Consider the following 16,626-nt stretch of genomic DNA (forward strand, 5'->3'; position numbering starts at 1 on the left):
AAATTAGTCGGCTTTCCAGTTCCTCGAAGGGTGAGTTGGATCGAGTGGCCCAAATCATCTCGGATAATTTCTCAGCTCTCTCATAGCTCGAGAAGAGAGAATTGGTTATGGGCTTGGGCACGGAACGTAACGATCCTCAATAGGTTCGTTAATCTAGTGCACGTCCGTGGGGGTCTTCTCGATCGAAGGCAACAACTACTGACGTCTGAGTAATCCTCACTTAGAAGTATGTCGAAAGTGAGGAGAGACTGAGGGAGTCCTTGCGTTAAGTTTTTTCGTAAATATTGAAGACGAAGGAGCTTCCTCTTAAGTTGTTCCCTTATTCATGATCCTAGAGGATTAGCTTTAGTCGCCACATGTTGGCCTCTAAGAGGTTGGATTCACAAAGGTCAGGTAATTCAGAGAATTGTCCAAAAGACCCTTCCCGAGAGAATCGGTGTAATCAAACATCGTCACTTAGTGAAGTATCTAATATCTCTCCTCTCTGAGTCTGAAAGCGTTCAGACTATCGAGAAGCGATAAGATCTTCAAGATTAATGGCAGTCTCTTGGCCAAGGCAAAGCAGTGCTGCCTATTTTCAGTTTTCAATCGGAGGGGGGGGGGCCGTTTCTGGAGATAGTGAAGGGAAATGACTGTTCCTCCACCTCGACCTCTGTGAATTTCGTTATGGTTCTATCTTTCCGTATGAAGTATGAGATAAGATAGAAGTCCTAACTGTTGTAGAATATGCAAATATGTTGTTGACGGCCTCTAGGCTCAGAGATTCGGTTCTGTCAAACAACAAAGCTTCACGATCTTTGAGGTCTGTGGAGATCTTGTATTCTCTGGATCTAAGGTTCCGGCATGGAACTTAGACGTAGTCTGAGTTTCTGATGCCAAAAGCATTTCGAACCTATCCTTTCTGCGATCTTTAATACACGTGACCAGAAAGGCTAATATTCTAACCGCTCTAGCCACTGGCAAGGAGGGTTAGTGAGGTTTTAGCCATCATCAGAGGTTTTGGCTTTAAAGGACATAATGCGGTCTGTCCGCTAAGCCTTCCGTTCTTGATAAGAACGAAAACCTGTCTGACCATTGACCCGAAGGCTTGGAGACCAAGGGTATGGCACAAATTATTGGGCAAGGGCATTAGAGAGTCCTGTGCCCTGTAGGGTCTCTCAAGTTTTATCTTGATAAAACTATAGAAAGTCAAGGTCAACAGACAATCTGCGGTATTCCGTAAAAAGACCAGACTAGTTCATGTCCAAGAACACCCTGGCATGATAGCCAAGGAGTTCTTTTAAGAGGTCTCATTTCATTATGTTTCTAAATATTTGAGATTTTTTTCTTAATAATGAATGCTCAAGAGGTTGGGGAGGGCGCGGCCTCGAAGCATTTCAACAGAGCATGAACACTCAGTAACATCCTGAGTGCCACGCTTTTGCGAAGCAACTCTGGGTTCGCTTCACACTCCCGACAATCTGCGGTGTTCCGTAAAAAGACCAGACTGGTTCATGTCCAAGAACACCCTGGCATTATAGCCAAGGAGTTCTTTTAAGAGGTCTCATTCATTAGTTTGCATAAAGATTTGAGATTTTTTCTTAATATGAATGCTCAAGAGGTGAGGGCGCGGCCTCGGAAGCATTTCAACAGAGCATGACACTCAGTAACATCCTGAGTGCCACGCTTTAGCGAAGCAACTCTGTGTTCGCTTCACACTCCGACGGGATGTGAAGACGACATTTCAGATCCGTAAGTCGCTAGGACCCTTACATATCCGTAGATATATTATTGGGTGCAAGAAGCAACACGAATCCTATCCTATAGAAAATGGATAGGTGTGCTTTTATCTTTGAAGGGTTGGTCGCTTGAGGCGCGTTCCTTTTCTTTAGCCTAGAAAGTTATGGAACTAACTTTGATAGGTTAGGTCAGGTGGTGGTTTTAGCTTCGGTGCCCTCAAAAGTATGGTCATATGGTCTAGTCACATTGTGGTCACGCCCCCGTTGACAGATCATCTAGAGCGCACCAGCATTACAGGTCTCTACCTCGCTGGCAACTCTAGTAACGCAGAAGCAGACTTTGGTGACAGTAATCACGAAGTCGGCTATGCTAACAGGTCAGGAACCAAGATGTATATCATCTACTTAATTTAGTTCCCAAAAATCCTATTCTGTCTCTTCCCACCCCCATCCGAAGGTGGGATTCAGCTATATATATATCTGTCAGGTAAGTTTCATGAACAAAATGTTATTGTTATAATACAATTAAGTTTGTTCATACTTACCTGGCAGATATATATAATTAGAGTGCCCACCCACCTCCCCTCAGGAGACAGTGGGCACTGATAAATATGAATAGAAAAGGGAATAGTCCTGATATCCGCCTCCCAGCGCATGGGAATGGGTACTACCACCTGGCCGCCCACTGCGTGTGCCGCGAATTTTTAAATTCTGTCGGACTTCAGAAAATACAGCTATATATATATCTGCCAGGTAAGTATTGAACAAACTTAATTGTATTATAACAATAACATTCTTCCTTCTTCGGTTCCCATTTTTATGCTTTCAGGGATTGAGACGTAACGTGCCTACCTAGGTTATTACGGGGGCTATGGCTGTTGGGAGTTCGTCTGCACCATCATTAGTACAATTTGTACCCTCGGCCTCCTTTTGTTAGGGTAGCTTGTAACTTCCTCCTTTGGCTCCCATTGGTTCTGCAGTTCATAGCGTGTCCTTAGAGGCACTTTTAGGTCCTGTACAAGTTGGTTTTTCCCACCTGCACAATGTCGGCGTTAGGTGCTCAGTGGTTACTCCGAGTATGGGTTCTTCCTTTTTCTCTCCTTGGTTCCGGGGTTTCTGGGAGTGCTTCCCTCACTTGATCAATGTAGCTTCAGCTCTAGACTCCCATCCTGGTTTAGTGTTGGTGTAACCGGCGTTTTTTGGATCATGTTTTGTGGCCTCTCCGCTCTTAGGGGAGCCTTAGTCACCCATTTGTAGTCAGCCAGGTGTTATGTCATAGTCACTGGCTGGTGCGGGGTTTTGCAGTTGAGTGAGACTGGCTCAAGGTTATGTCATTGTCTTTGGTTGGTACAAGTTTGGGGCAACAGTGTGTGGTTGGCTCTTAGGGGTGTACATTCATTCCCAAGGTATGTTCGGCCTAGGTATTAAATCATCGTTACTGGGTAGTGCGGGTTGGTGCAGTTGAGCGAGACTAGCTTAGGGTTATGTCATAGTGTTTAGTTGGTACACAGTTGTGGAACTGGGGGTGGTTGGTCAGGTGTTACGTCACCGTGTCTAAGGGTTGCAGGATTGCGCAGTCGAGTACAACTAGCTCAGGAGTCAGGAGTTTATCATTGTCTTGTTGGTATAGGAATGCGCAACCGGATCGGTTGCCTCAGTTATGATGGGATCATGTATATCAGGTGTTGGTATCAAGCACCCAAGCGTAGTAAGTTCCAGGTTATTGGGTGCTGCTCTTGTGGGTGTTCAGCCTTCTCCTTTTCCTGTTCCGGTGCAGTCGGACAGGACTGATAGACGATACCCTTTGAAGAGAGAATCCAATACTACTAGTTGTTGGATTTTGTTTCTCCAGCGGAGAAAAGCAAGTACAAACAGATGATGAACTTGGTCCATTCTCTCTTTCCACAGTTCAGGCTCCAGAGGAACCTACACAGTTAATTCAAGCAATGTTTGATTCGTTGTATTCAACTGGACCAGTAGTCTCTCAAACATCATATAAGCTGATCTGGTTTCTGCAGTCGGGTAACTTTTGGGGAAGATTACTCTAGGCTAGCATTACTTAAGGGGTTGGGTGAGCTGGATCCAATCTTGCTTCCTGATCGGAAGTGGTCTGTACGTGGTAGCGGGTAACCCTTCTGCTGGTGTCCGAGTTCTACTCTAGGAATCCGTTGAGGCTCTTCTCTCTTGGGTTTGGTTCCTTCGATGATTCGTGTGGTAGGGGTTACATATCGTGAGGCTTGTATTTGGAGGACACTTTTCGCAGGCAGTCGGAGGCCTTGTCCCACTCTATGTGGATGTTGTCTGAGTTGATTGGGGTTGTCTCAGACATGGTTGGTATACTCCATCCAGTCCTGGACTGTTTGACAACCTCATCACTTCGGTTTTGATGGGGTTGGCATACCAGACCAACATTTTAGCTGGCTGTACTTTCTTGTAAAGAAGAGGAGGGACTTCCTGTCAAATCATCTGCCTCCTCACTATCTGGACATTCATAAGAAGGTTCTGTTGATGGCGCCTCTTGCGCTCAGCAACAGTTTTAGAGAGAAAGATGTCTCCTCGGTGGTCAATTTTGTGTCATCATCGTCATAAGTAGAGTCGCAGCAGCATCGTTGGATGATTGTATAGCAGGTGACGAATCTCAAATGCTGCTGTGTCCGGTTCGAGCTCTCAAAGCTTATTTGTCATGTACTGAGGAACTTTTACCTTGTCCGAGAATCTTATTTGGTTTCCCCTAGGTGTCCATCTCATTTCATTTCCAAAAATGCAATTAGTTTCTTCTTGCAAGGGGTTATTAGTCAAGCTTCGCTTGGTTCTTCATCGCTTTTGGAGCCTTCGAGTTGTTCTTCGTGTCCGAGGGCGCAAAGTATCGCAGATGGCCACCCCTTCAGCTTTCTGGAGGAAATTTTCGGTGTCTGCGATCTTGGCGGCAGTTACTTGAGAGTCGGTGTGGGCTTTCACAATGTCCATCTTAGGTTTTTTCAGTTTCCTCAGACTCAGAGAACGGTTACTCACTGGGTCCTGTTGTTGCGGCCAACTTGATTTTATAATTAGCTTGGTATCGTTAGGATGTTAGAAGTTTATGTAGTCATTGGTAGTCTAAATGAACTTGAGTGTGTCTGTGGTCAAGCTTATACTGAGTGTATTGTCCTTTTAGATCCTTGAGGTTAGGTAGATCCTTATGGTCATGTAGTAATAACTTCCAGCTTCTTCATCAGCACAGTCATCTGTGTCAGTGAGCAGTAGAGAACTCGAAGGTCCTGTACACTCAACTTCTCCTCCATACATGAGAGGCTGGATAGCCATATGGGAGGTTCACCATATCCCCTGCATACATGAGAGGTTCCTCGGATACAGACAGTACCTTGGACTCAACACTGACATTAAAGTATTCCTCTGCAAGCATCCTCACCTACAGAGTTGGTCAACTAGGTGAGTAGATTTTACTTTTACCTCCATGAATAAGTACTATAGATTACCACATGGGGAGTACTTCTGACTCAGACAGTACCTTAGACTCAACACTGACATTAGAGTACTTTCTTTGCAAACATCCTCACCTACCAAGTTAGATAACTAGGTGAGGATACATACATTTATACAAGGTAGGTTGATAATGATTTACCTGCGTATGTTCCATGGACAGGTCGGACTGAATTAGATTGATCCCACCTCCATTAAATGTTGTTAATCGGGGGTAATTCTGGTGTTCAGGGAGTGTATTACAATATGAAGTTTTCATAATAAACTAAAATTGTAATATTTACTTGAACACCTGAATGATTCCCACCCACCTTCCCACTTCAATTTGATAGTGAATGATTCAATTGAGGCAGGCAGGCCTCTGGTGGCTGGTATTTGCAGCAGTGCTGCTAATGGTAACTCAGGTGACTAGATTTTACCTGCAGCGTTGGTAGCGCTGACAGTTAAAATGACCCACTTTGTGGGCAAATCTGTGGGGATAAAGTTTGGGCTGGTCAGTGACCAGGGCTAATTCAGGTGTTCAGGTAAGTACTATTACAATATTAATTTTATTATGAAAACTTCATTTTTTCAACAGATGGCCCGTAAGCGTGAAGAAAGGGCTACCAGAAGTGCCCAGCGAGCTGCACGGAAGGCCAGATCAGGTCAGAATGGTACAGATTCAAATTATGTATCATTGAAACAACAGTTATTTGCTATGGGACTGACCCTTAGAGAGATACCTGGTGATGGGTAAGAATTGTGGAAATTTTGTTTTAATATTTTAGCTTGAGATAAAGGCTAGTGTATAGTTTTGCAAATTATGTGAATTTTGCAATATTTTAGCTTGATGTAAATTTTGTCAAAAGAGGTGGCTAAATGCAGCAACATCCAAATGTTATTCTTGAGAAATCTAATGCTATATTTTTTACCTTGTGATATTAAAGTGAATACTGGACATGGCATTTTAATGTATGGATGTACAGTACATTTTTTTGTGAATCTTGCCTACTGTTAAAGATAGCCATATTTTCATGCCGGAAGGTGCAGTTGGCTCAAAATAAAATGAAAATCCCCAGAACTCTTATTTTACCTATGTAACTTATCAAGTAATTACATAGCTAACAGTTTCTAGCACTGGTAGCTTGAATTCAGAATTCGAGGTAGTTATTCTTCTTTGTTTTGGCTATAGGTAACTATACTCTGGTTTTTCCATCTGTCCATCCGCCTGTGGTGTTTTCGCATGGTAACACTGCGTTCCGGGCTTTAAATAGTTGCGCTATGTGTAAGTTTTAGGTAAATACAGTGGTACCTCGACATACGAAAGGCCCAACTTACAAAAAATTCGAGTTACGAAAGCAAATACGAAGATTTTTTTGGCTCTACATACGAAAATAGTTCGAGTTACGAAGGGTTGTTGCTGTAATGTCCCGAGATTCGCCTGGACCACCGAGAACAATTTTAAAACTCGCGCGCCGCCAACTGAGTAGACTCGCCACCATCCTCCCGCTCTCCCATTGGTTCCTAATGCTGGTCACCGCCATAAGATCCTGCTCTCCTATTGGTCAGCATCTACCCCATGTGCTCTTATGTATTCTATTGGTAAAAGGATGCTGTAAATTGAAAAACTTATTCATGCAATACATTTAATAAAAAAAAAGCATTAGGTAAAGATAGAATAAAGAATAGAAATGAATGGTTATTATACTGTTTGGTAGTTTCAGTAGTTGAAGAGAGATAATGAAAATTTGATTACTGTATGTATTGTGTGTTAGGTGAAAGTGGTTGCTTGGCGATCGTTTGGTACTCGTAAGTGCAAAATGTAAACAGAAGGTTGGAAGCTTTTTTTTTTATTCTTTTTTTATTTTTTTTTTGTTTATGATAGTTAATGGTTACGTAATAATTATTTGAAATGAGCACATGCAATACATTTAATAAAAAAAATTGTGAATTAGATATCATAAAATATGAAATAAATCAGACTGCTATCATCGAAGCCAACAAATATTTTCTAGAATTCTTCTTCTGTTTTAATACAGTGGTACCTCGATATACGAAAGGCTCAACTTACGAAAAACTTGAGATACGAAAGCAAATACGAAGATTTTTTGGGCTCTACATACGAAAATAGTTCAAGTTACGAAAGGTTGTTGCTGTAAAGTCCCAAGATTCGCCCAGACCACCGAGAACAATTTTAAAACTCGCGCGCCGCCAACTGAGTAAACTCGCCACCATCCTCCCGCTCTCCCATTGGTTCCTGATGCTAGTCACCCCGTAAGATCCTGCTCTCCTATTGGTCAGCATCTACCCTTGTGCTATGTATTCTATTGGTAAAAGGATGCTGTAAATTGAAAAACTTATTCATGCAATACATTTAATAAAAAAAAAAAACATTAGGTAAAGATAGAATAAAGAATAGAAATGAATGGTTATTATACTGTTTGGTAGTTTCAGTAGTTGAAGATAGATAATGAAAATTTGATTACTGTACGTACTGAGGGCTAGGTGAAAGTGGTTGCTTGGCGATCGTTCGATACTCGTAAGTGCTGAATGTAAACAATGTAAACAGAAGTTTGGAAGCTTTTTTTTTTTTTTTTTTTTTTAATTGTTTGTTATAGATAATGGTTACTTAATAATTAGTTGCAATGAGTACATGCAATACATTTAATAAGAAAAATTGTGAATTAGATATCATAAAATATAAAATAAATCAGACTGCTATCATCGAAGCCAACAAATACGTATTTTCTAGAATTCTTCTGTTTTAATATTACGTATATGTTTCATTATAGCTGTCAGTAACTCGGTATCTCCATTAGGTAAAGATAGAATAAAGAATAGAAATGAATGGTTATTATACTGTTTGGTAGTTTCAGTAGTTGAGAGATAATGAAAATTTGTGACCTGTGTGCTAGGAAAAGTGGTTGCTTGGCGATTGGTCGGCACTCTTAAGTGCTGAATGTAAACAAAATGTTGGAAGCTTTTTTTTTTTTTTAAGTATTATAGTTAATGATTAATTAATAATTATTTGAAATTAGTACATACTAATTATTAATGCATTTTATTGGCATATTCTAAGCTTTTAGCTTCTTAGGTTTAGATGTCAGAATCATAGACTAGGCTACAGTAGCAACTGCTAACATAGGCTAGGCTTATTGCTAAGGGACATATGCTAAAGTCCTAGTATATGCAGTAAAAATGGGGTTGAACATGACATGCAGTTGAATATTATTCAAGTATGTACAGTATTTTGCCTTTTTGGAGTCATATTTCTTCCGTCGGATCGGCGTCGTAACCCTAGAACATGTGTTGTAAGCCTGGAAATATAATTTACTGGGGTGTTTTTGTAGGGCTTGGAACGAATTAGGCAATTTACATGTAAAATGCAGTTCAAGATACGAAAAGCTCATGTTACGAAGGCCGCCTTGGAACGGATTAATTTCATATGTCAAGGTGCCACTGTAAAAGGATATCTGAGTGTACATTTGCAACTGAAAAGTGTTTTAATAATTTACTGTATGCAAATTACACCGTTAATATTTGAAATAGAATATTATTTAAAGCCCGGGACGCAGTGTTACCATGTGCAAACACCACAGGCGGATGGACAGATGGAAAAAACAGAGTATAGTCCTACCCACTTTTGGGAAGAACAACAACAACTGAGCCAGGTGCTTCAGTTTGTTTCTGCTGGCTGTCTACAGAGGTTGTGAGTCAGCAGCTGATTTGGAATTTTGGATTCTTTGCTGTTTTTCCTGGAAATTGTTAGTAATTTGGCATTTATTAGGACAGGAACTGTTAATTTCTTATATGTTGACCCAGTTAAATTAGTTCAACTTAGTACTGATTTTGACTTGATTTGTGGCCGACGATGTTAGACTCTAGTGTATCTAGCACTCATTTTTTCAGTAAGGGCTGCAGAACTAGATTAACTTCTATGAGATATGATAATCACACAATTTGTGTGTTGCTGAAGTTGTCGTGCTTGTGTGTTGGAGGGTTGTTAAGTGTTTGAGTTCTGTTGTGTTGTAGATGAGTTGGAGTTGTGAGTTGAGTGGTGTTGTTGGTGAGTTGTTGTGGTTCCTTGATATTATAGGTGATTGTATTGGCTTGTCATGCTATTGTTTTTTTGATGTTAGTGATTATTTGTGCAGTGGTCATTTGTTGGGTTTGTGTTGAATTGTTGTATGGTTCTAGTCCTTGTTGATGTGTTTGTGTGTTGTTACAACGGCTGTATCCAGCGGACAGCGCAGCTCCTTGCCCTGAGTGTGTCAAGTGTGTTTTGAGAGTGGTTTTTTAGCTTGTGATCCTGCCACATTATTTATTGGCTCCCAATGTGGGGCTGCTGGTGTGGCAGCTGCAGGACAGCTGGTGTGGTGGGTTGTGTGATTGGTGATGGAAAATGAGTATGGAGGGGTTAGCTGAATTGGAGAAGCTGAAGGAGGAGTTGAAGTTGGAGAGAGAAGTGAGGGGACGATTGGAAGTAGAGAATGAGAGGTTGAGGGTAGAGTGTGAGGAGCTGAAGAGCGATTTGGAGGAAATGAGAGGAATGCTAAAGAGTGCAAAAGTGGAAATGAAAGAAGAGGTGAAACGAGCAGAAGAGAGAATGGTGGAGAAAATAGATGAAAAATTCGGAGTAATGATGAATGCAGTGCAGATGATGAAGGGATTCATGGGAGAGAGAGCAGTAGGAGGTAGGCCTACTGGGTCTTTTGAGGGGCCAGGAGCAATTAATAAAGGGAAAGAACAAGTGGGTGAGAGTGTGAGTGATGGAGGTGATTTGATTGTGATAAGTAAGGGAAAGACAAGAATAAGAAGGGGGCTAAGGAAAAGAAAAAGACTAAGGGAAAGAAGGTTAGTAAGGATGATGGACAGGATGAGACTAGGACTGATTACATTGGGGAAAGGGCTGAGAGTGAGAATACGTTGGGGAAAGGGCCGAGCGTGATTTAGATAGCGGTGGGTGGAAACAGGTAGGTAGGAAGAAGGGTAAGAAGAGCATGATCAAGAGCATGGATGTTAGTATGGAAGTTGATTTGTTGTATTCAGGAGAGGTTAAGAAGGATCAGAATGGAAGTAGAAAGTGAGAGGGAGAATGAGCATGAAGACGAAAGGCTGTGTATATGAGAGAGGCATCCCGATGTGCACAATACTAGGAATATGGTAGTAGGGATATAGGGGACTTTTTTAAGGGATATGAGAATTATTGTGTGGCTAAGTATGGGGATAACAAGAGTTTAGGCAAGAGAGTTAGGTAGCTTTTTGATAGGATTTTTGTTGATTATGTAAGGGGTAATGATGAGTGTTGGGAATGTGCTGTATGAGAGTGGGAAAGCCAGGATTATGGAACAGGCAAAGAGGATAAAGAGTAGCGTTAGATATAGGAGAAAGCATGATTTTGAAGAGGCAAGAATGAATGTTGGTGAGTCGTCAATGTATGTGTGCAGGTTGGAAACATTAGTCAGGAAAAAGTTTGGGGACAAAGGGATAAATAATGAGTGTAAGGAGTTAGTGCGAAAGTTGTTGGTGACTGTACCAGCGAGAGTATACAAGTTTATGAATCCAAAACGTAAGGAGAAAAAAGATGGACGAATGAAAGGTTGATGTGGAATGACATTTTAGAAATTGTAGAGGATTATGAGTTAGATAGGTGTATGAAAGAGAGTAGAAGTGTTAGTGTTAGGACTGAAGTAGCTGAGGGTATACCAGAGTTTAAAAGCTATAGAGAGGCAGTTTTAGAAGGGCCAAGGTGAATGGCAGAGTGAGTGGTTGATAGAAGTGTGAGGGCAAGTAACTTAAGTGTAGTAGAACTTAAGAGAGATCGGAGTCCAAGCGTTGAAGAGTAGGATCAGTTATTCGTGAACGAGAGCAGCAGTATTACAGATATGGAAAGCCAGGACACAAGAAGAATGAGTGTCGGTGGGCGTTAGGAGCGTGCTTCGGGTTTGAGCAAATGGGCCATTTAGTGAGTTGAGTGTAAGAAAGTAGGGATATTAAGTGATACAGGTGTGGACAGGTAGGGCACATAGCGAGTGGATGTCGAGGTACCTGTGCGAATGTGATTTGCGGTAATTGCAGGAGGAATGGACATTGTGCGAGGATGTGTAGAGAAACGTGAGAAAAATGTGTTGAATGTGGAATGGAAGGTCATGTAGCCAGTGTGTGTAGGCAAAAGGGAGTGAAGCAAGCTAACAGTTCAGGAAACTAGTTAAAGAGGGGATTCAGTTGGGTGGGTCCTTTGGTGTGCGAATGGCGAGAGTGATGAATGTGCTATGAAAGATTGCTGCAAGAGAAAGGGTTTTGATAGTAGAGCACATGAATGTATGAGCGTGCAAGTGAATTGCAAGGGGATATGACTGGTTGTTTTGATTGACACTAGGTTAAATCTTCTTTTTAAGAATGGTTGCGACAAGTTGTAAAGTGAGTGTGAAATTAAGAATTGTAAAGGGGAAGTACAAGGAATAGGGAATTTAGGTATGCCTATAGTGGGGATGTTATGTGAGAAAATAGAAATTGACAGGGCAGTAATGTATGACAGTGATTTTTGTGTGGTTGAAGAGGTGAATGATAAGTACAATATGTTGGTGGGTATAAGTTCCTGAAGATGTGTGGGATGGTGGTCCGTCCGAGTACGAATGTGATTGAGTTGCGTATGAAAGGGAATGTACATGGAGAGTTGTATTTGGATAAAGATGGAAGAGTAGACAGTAAGTTATGGAAAGGAGTGCCTTTGATTGCTAAAGAGAGGGTGAATAAGTATGAGATTTTGTAAGTGAGTCTGAGTGGATTGAGTTATGTTTTGGGGAAATTGTGAGTAGATGGAAGTATGGATGAAATAAGGGCACACTATAGTCAGCTGCGTAGGTGGAAAGATGTGCCACAGTATGTTCGGGGGAATGCGATGAGTGAATGGTTGAAAATGAATCGGTATGAGCCGAGTGTCAGTGAGCAAATGGGTCTGTAAGATTAGCAGTTGGCATTGGTTGAGTATAGAAGTAAGTGAAAGAGTGTAAGGAAAGGGAATGAAAGGGAGAAGCGTAAACTGCATGATAAGGGTGTTAGTGTTAGAGTACAAACGGTTTATAAGGCATGTAGTATGGATGACTTTGAGGGAATGAATGATATGTGTGGCGCGTGTGGGTTTCAATTAACGGGTGAGTGAGATTTCATTGGGAAGGAACGGAGTAGTAGGGAAGTAATTGATAGTGTGGATGAAGCTTTGCAAGGGTTTGACAGAAGTATGGATGAAGTGAGTGGTTTGGTAGCAGAAATAGGGGAGATGTTGGGACCAGAGCTAGATGTCAATGGAATAGTGAATGAGATTTGGGAGGTTAGTAGTGAGGGAGACAATGGAATGAAAGTAGTTTGGGAGAAGTGAATACTGATGTGAATGAGAGATTGTATGAGGATCCTCAAACTAGATCCAGAGGGCCTGTCTCTGAGCATCCTTGGGTGTTATGAAAGGCAATTCAGTGTGGGTGTTGCAGGGTAAGGAGACGTCAAATGTAATGGGGGAGGTAATATGGAGGGATGATCAGTTTGTTTCATTTGACAACGTCTCCAAGAGTTGAGAGAGAGTAAGTTTCATGGCTGGTATTGCTGTTAAGATAGTGTAGTATGTGTTTGGTTTTCCGTAAGAGAGAGAGAGAGAGAGAGAGAGAGAGAGAGAGAGAGAGATGGATGGTTAACGATTGAATTGCTTGTTGGGGTGTTCTGGGTTGTCTGTTGGTGCAATTGCCCTATCAGTCAGAGAGTCAGTTTATGATCAGAGTTCTGGGCAGTCAGTAAATGTAGTCAGTATTGAAGGCATTGATGGTCAGTATATTGTGTGTTTTTGAATTGTTTGAATTATTGTTAATGTTATATACTTAGAGTTGTTGTGCCTGTGTTGCTGAAGTTGTGCTTGTGTGTTGGAGGGTTGTTAAGCATGTAAGTTCTGTTGTGTTGTAGATGAGTTGTTGGAGTTGTGAGATGTTGAGTTTTATTGGTGAGTTGTGGTTCCTTGGCTTGTGTTATTGGTTTTTTGATGTTAGTGATTGTTTGTGCAGTTGTCTTTTGTTGGGTTTGTGTTGAATTGTTGTATGGTTGTAGTCCTTGTTGGTTTGTTTGTGTATTGTATTACAGTGGCCGTATCCAGCGGACAGTGCAGCTCCTCGCCCTGAGTGTGTCAAGTGTGTGGGAAGTACAAGTGTGTTTTGAGAGAGTGTTTTTTAGCTTGTGATCCCGCCACATGATGACGCACATTTTTGGGAAAATTGCAAGCGTTGAGAATAACAAACATGGAGGGGGAAAAGACGCAAGTCTTTCCTTTTTGTTATTCTTCCACTTCAGCGTCAACACAAGCTTTGGTGATGTTGACGTTAGTGCGTTTTCCAGGCAAACGTTGAGGAATAAGGGACATCGTGGCTGATCCTCGTGCCAAAAGAGGAAGAATAGTTTCCTCTCCATCTTCAAGCCAGGACTGTCACATCCCTATTGTAAGAAAGCACAAGAAGTAGTTGTAAATGTCGAAGAAGTGATGATGCAAACTCCGTCTAGTGCTGTGGGGAGGAGTTGGGAACCCTCAAATCAGGGACTTCATGACTGATCCTCGTGCCAAGAGGAGAAGAATAATTTCTTCTTCATCTTGAGCCAGGACTGTCACATCCTTTTAAAACTTAACAATTCCACAGCATTTTGGGTCCCTTTGTCGTGCCCGCAAGAGTATAATCAACAACCTTGCACTTCCATCAAGCGTGATGATGTCATAGACAAGACCGCAATTACAATGGTACAATGGTGGCAGTCATGACATCACAAGTCTACTGCTGCCAACCTCTTGTCTTTGGTGATGACTAGTATAACTACACTTTCATATTTAGGAGCACGCATTTCTGGAGAAATTGAAAGTTTTAGAAGGAAAATTGAAAAGACACACAAGACGGAAGGCGTGAGACATCGTTGTCTTTGTGATCTTGTTTTTTCTTGTGAGCTAAGCTGCGAGATACATGTGCATGCTCCAGTTATACATGGGATAAGGGACTTTCGTCTTCAAGCTGGGCACTATCACATCCCTCAAAAAGAAAGCTTAAGCAGTAGTTATTAGCTCTGTTTAGATGGCTGGCGTCTAGGTTTTCAACAGCCCAGTGATAGGTTGCGAGAACAAAGACAACCATAGAACTATGATTGCCATAAGAACTATGACAGTCATGAGAACTATTACGACCATAAGAACCATGACAGCCATGAGAACTTGGACAGCTGTAAGGACTATGACAGCTGTGAGAACTATGGGGCCAGAAGGACTATGACAGATGTGAGAACTGTGACGGTCATAAGAATTATAACTATGTGAGAAATATGACGGCCATGAGAACAATGGCAACCGCAAGGACTATGATGGCCATAGGAGGCAGCCTCGAAAATGGTGAAGTCTGTACAAGGCGTCTGTAAGAACTATGATGGCTGGTACCATGAGAACGTGAACAGTCGTAGGATCTAGCTTATACATAGTTTTATGACTCAAGTAATGATTGATGGCTGTGAGGACCAGGCAATAGTGAACAAGATGTGCAATGTTCTCGTTTAGTTTGGAGACCAGTGAAAGGGGCATGGATTCATCTAGTTAATTACAGACAGTCTGCATTTTGGGAATTGACAGACATTGGGTTGACCCAAGACTTCAAACCTATTCCAGGTAGGAAGAATTCCCATGTTTGTTTGTGTACAATCTGGTTTGTCCCTATGAGAATATTGACCAAGCACTTCTACTTTTACACAAGTAGTGATAAGTAGTCAATAAGTTGGTTCCTTTACAATGAAGTACTGGAGAATCATCCCTCTAAACGATAACTCACGAAACACATTTTCAGTTTTCTGTCTTGGTGTGAGTAGAATAATTTCATAAATCCATAATCTAAGATTCAGAACTACTCATTGAAGTAGGTACTGGAGTCTGAACCATGAAGCCAAAAGGAGGAGGTAGAACTACTTGCTTTCACCAATTTTAGGTTCACCTAAGTGGTGCAGTTTGTAGCCTGAGATACTATAGCCTAGCTAATTCGGCCATACCTTTTATCCTTACAAATGGTTAAATTCTCAGCCTGACCCAGCTAGTTCGAATCCACCTCTACTATCTTTTTAGTCTGAGTTGGTAGAGTTCTTAGTTTAGCTTAGTCTAGTCCTAGCGCCCAGACTTACTAGTTCAACCATACATGTACCAACTTAGCCTAGCAAATGATTGATGTCTTATCCTGGCTAACTTTCAAACCTGAATATACTGTCTTAGTTTAGTCTGAATGGTAGAGTTCTTAGTTTAACCTAGCTTAATGTCTGGGCTAACCAGTTCCAACATGCATGTATGAGCTTAGCCTAACAACTGGTTGACGGTTTAGCCAGTCCTTGTTACTTCGAACCTTCCTTTATCATCTTAGCTTGGCCTGAGTAGTAGAGCTCTTAACCCTTTAACGCCGATTGGACGTATTAAACGTCGATATAAATTGGGGGGATGCTGGGAGCTCACGGATCAAGGCGTTGTTTTGTTTACAATCCTTACCCAGGCGCGCAAAAGCGAATTTCTTTCTTCTCGCACTAAAAAGTATCAGCAACACATCTCGGAAATTATTTCGTCACTGACATCATTTTTGCACCATTTTATATTAGCCGTTACATGGAGTATTATATATGGAAATGTGCGCAATTTTGTGTAGAATACAACAAAAAAACAACTCATGGTTGTAGCTTTTATTAGTTTTTGGAATATTTTCATATAAATAACGATAAATGCCAAAATTTCAACCTTCAGTCAAATACCGAAATGGTCGAAAAACGCAATTGTAAGCTAAAACTCGTATATTCTAGTAATATTCAATCATTTACCTTCATTTTGCAATAAATTGGAAGTCTAGCACAATATTTCGATTTATGGTGAATTTATGAAATAAACTTTTTCCTTATGTCCGCGCAGTAACTCTTCCGAAAAAAATCATAAATTTTTTCGTCCGATTGTCGTAATATTTGCACCATTTTAAATCAGCTGTTACATAAAGTTTTATATATGGAAATGTGCGTAATTTCATGTAGAATACAACTAAAAACAACCCATGGCTGTAGCTTTTATCAGTTCTTAAATATTTTTATATAAATAACGATAAGTGCCAAAATATCAACCTTCGGTCAACTTGGACTCGACCGAAATGGTAAAAAAAACGCAATTGTAAGCTAGAACTCTTACATTCTAGTAATATTCAATCATTTACCTTTATTTTACAACAAATTAGAAGTCTTTAGCACAATATTTCGATTTATGGTGAATTTATGGGAAAAAAAAAATTCCTTATGGTCGCGCGGTAACTCTTACAAAAAAAATCATAAATTTTTTCGTCCTGTTGCCGTAATGTTTGCACCATTTTAAATTAGCCGTTACATAAAGTTTTATATATGAAAGTGTGCGCAATTTCATGTAGAATAC

The 16,626-nt window shown here is 41.0% G+C and overlaps 1 protein-coding gene across 5 annotated transcripts in view; it reads left to right on the forward strand.

Annotated features, from left to right (window-relative positions):
- LOC135217258 (OTU domain-containing protein 3-like) overlaps positions 1-16,626 on the forward strand; it is a 104,780-nt gene that overhangs the window by 12,756 nt on the left and 75,398 nt on the right. For all 5 annotated transcript variants that reach the window (XM_064252998.1, XM_064252994.1, XM_064252993.1 and 2 more), the window contains one exon: positions 5,776-5,930. In XM_064252998.1, the coding sequence (XP_064109068.1) occupies positions 5,776-5,930 (155 nt within the window). The remainder of the gene's footprint in view (positions 1-5,775; positions 5,931-16,626) is intronic.

The sequence above is a fragment of the Macrobrachium nipponense genome, chromosome 7 (assembly GCF_015104395.2).
Source record: "Macrobrachium nipponense isolate FS-2020 chromosome 7, ASM1510439v2, whole genome shotgun sequence".
NCBI lineage: Eukaryota > Metazoa > Arthropoda > Malacostraca > Decapoda > Palaemonidae > Macrobrachium > Macrobrachium nipponense.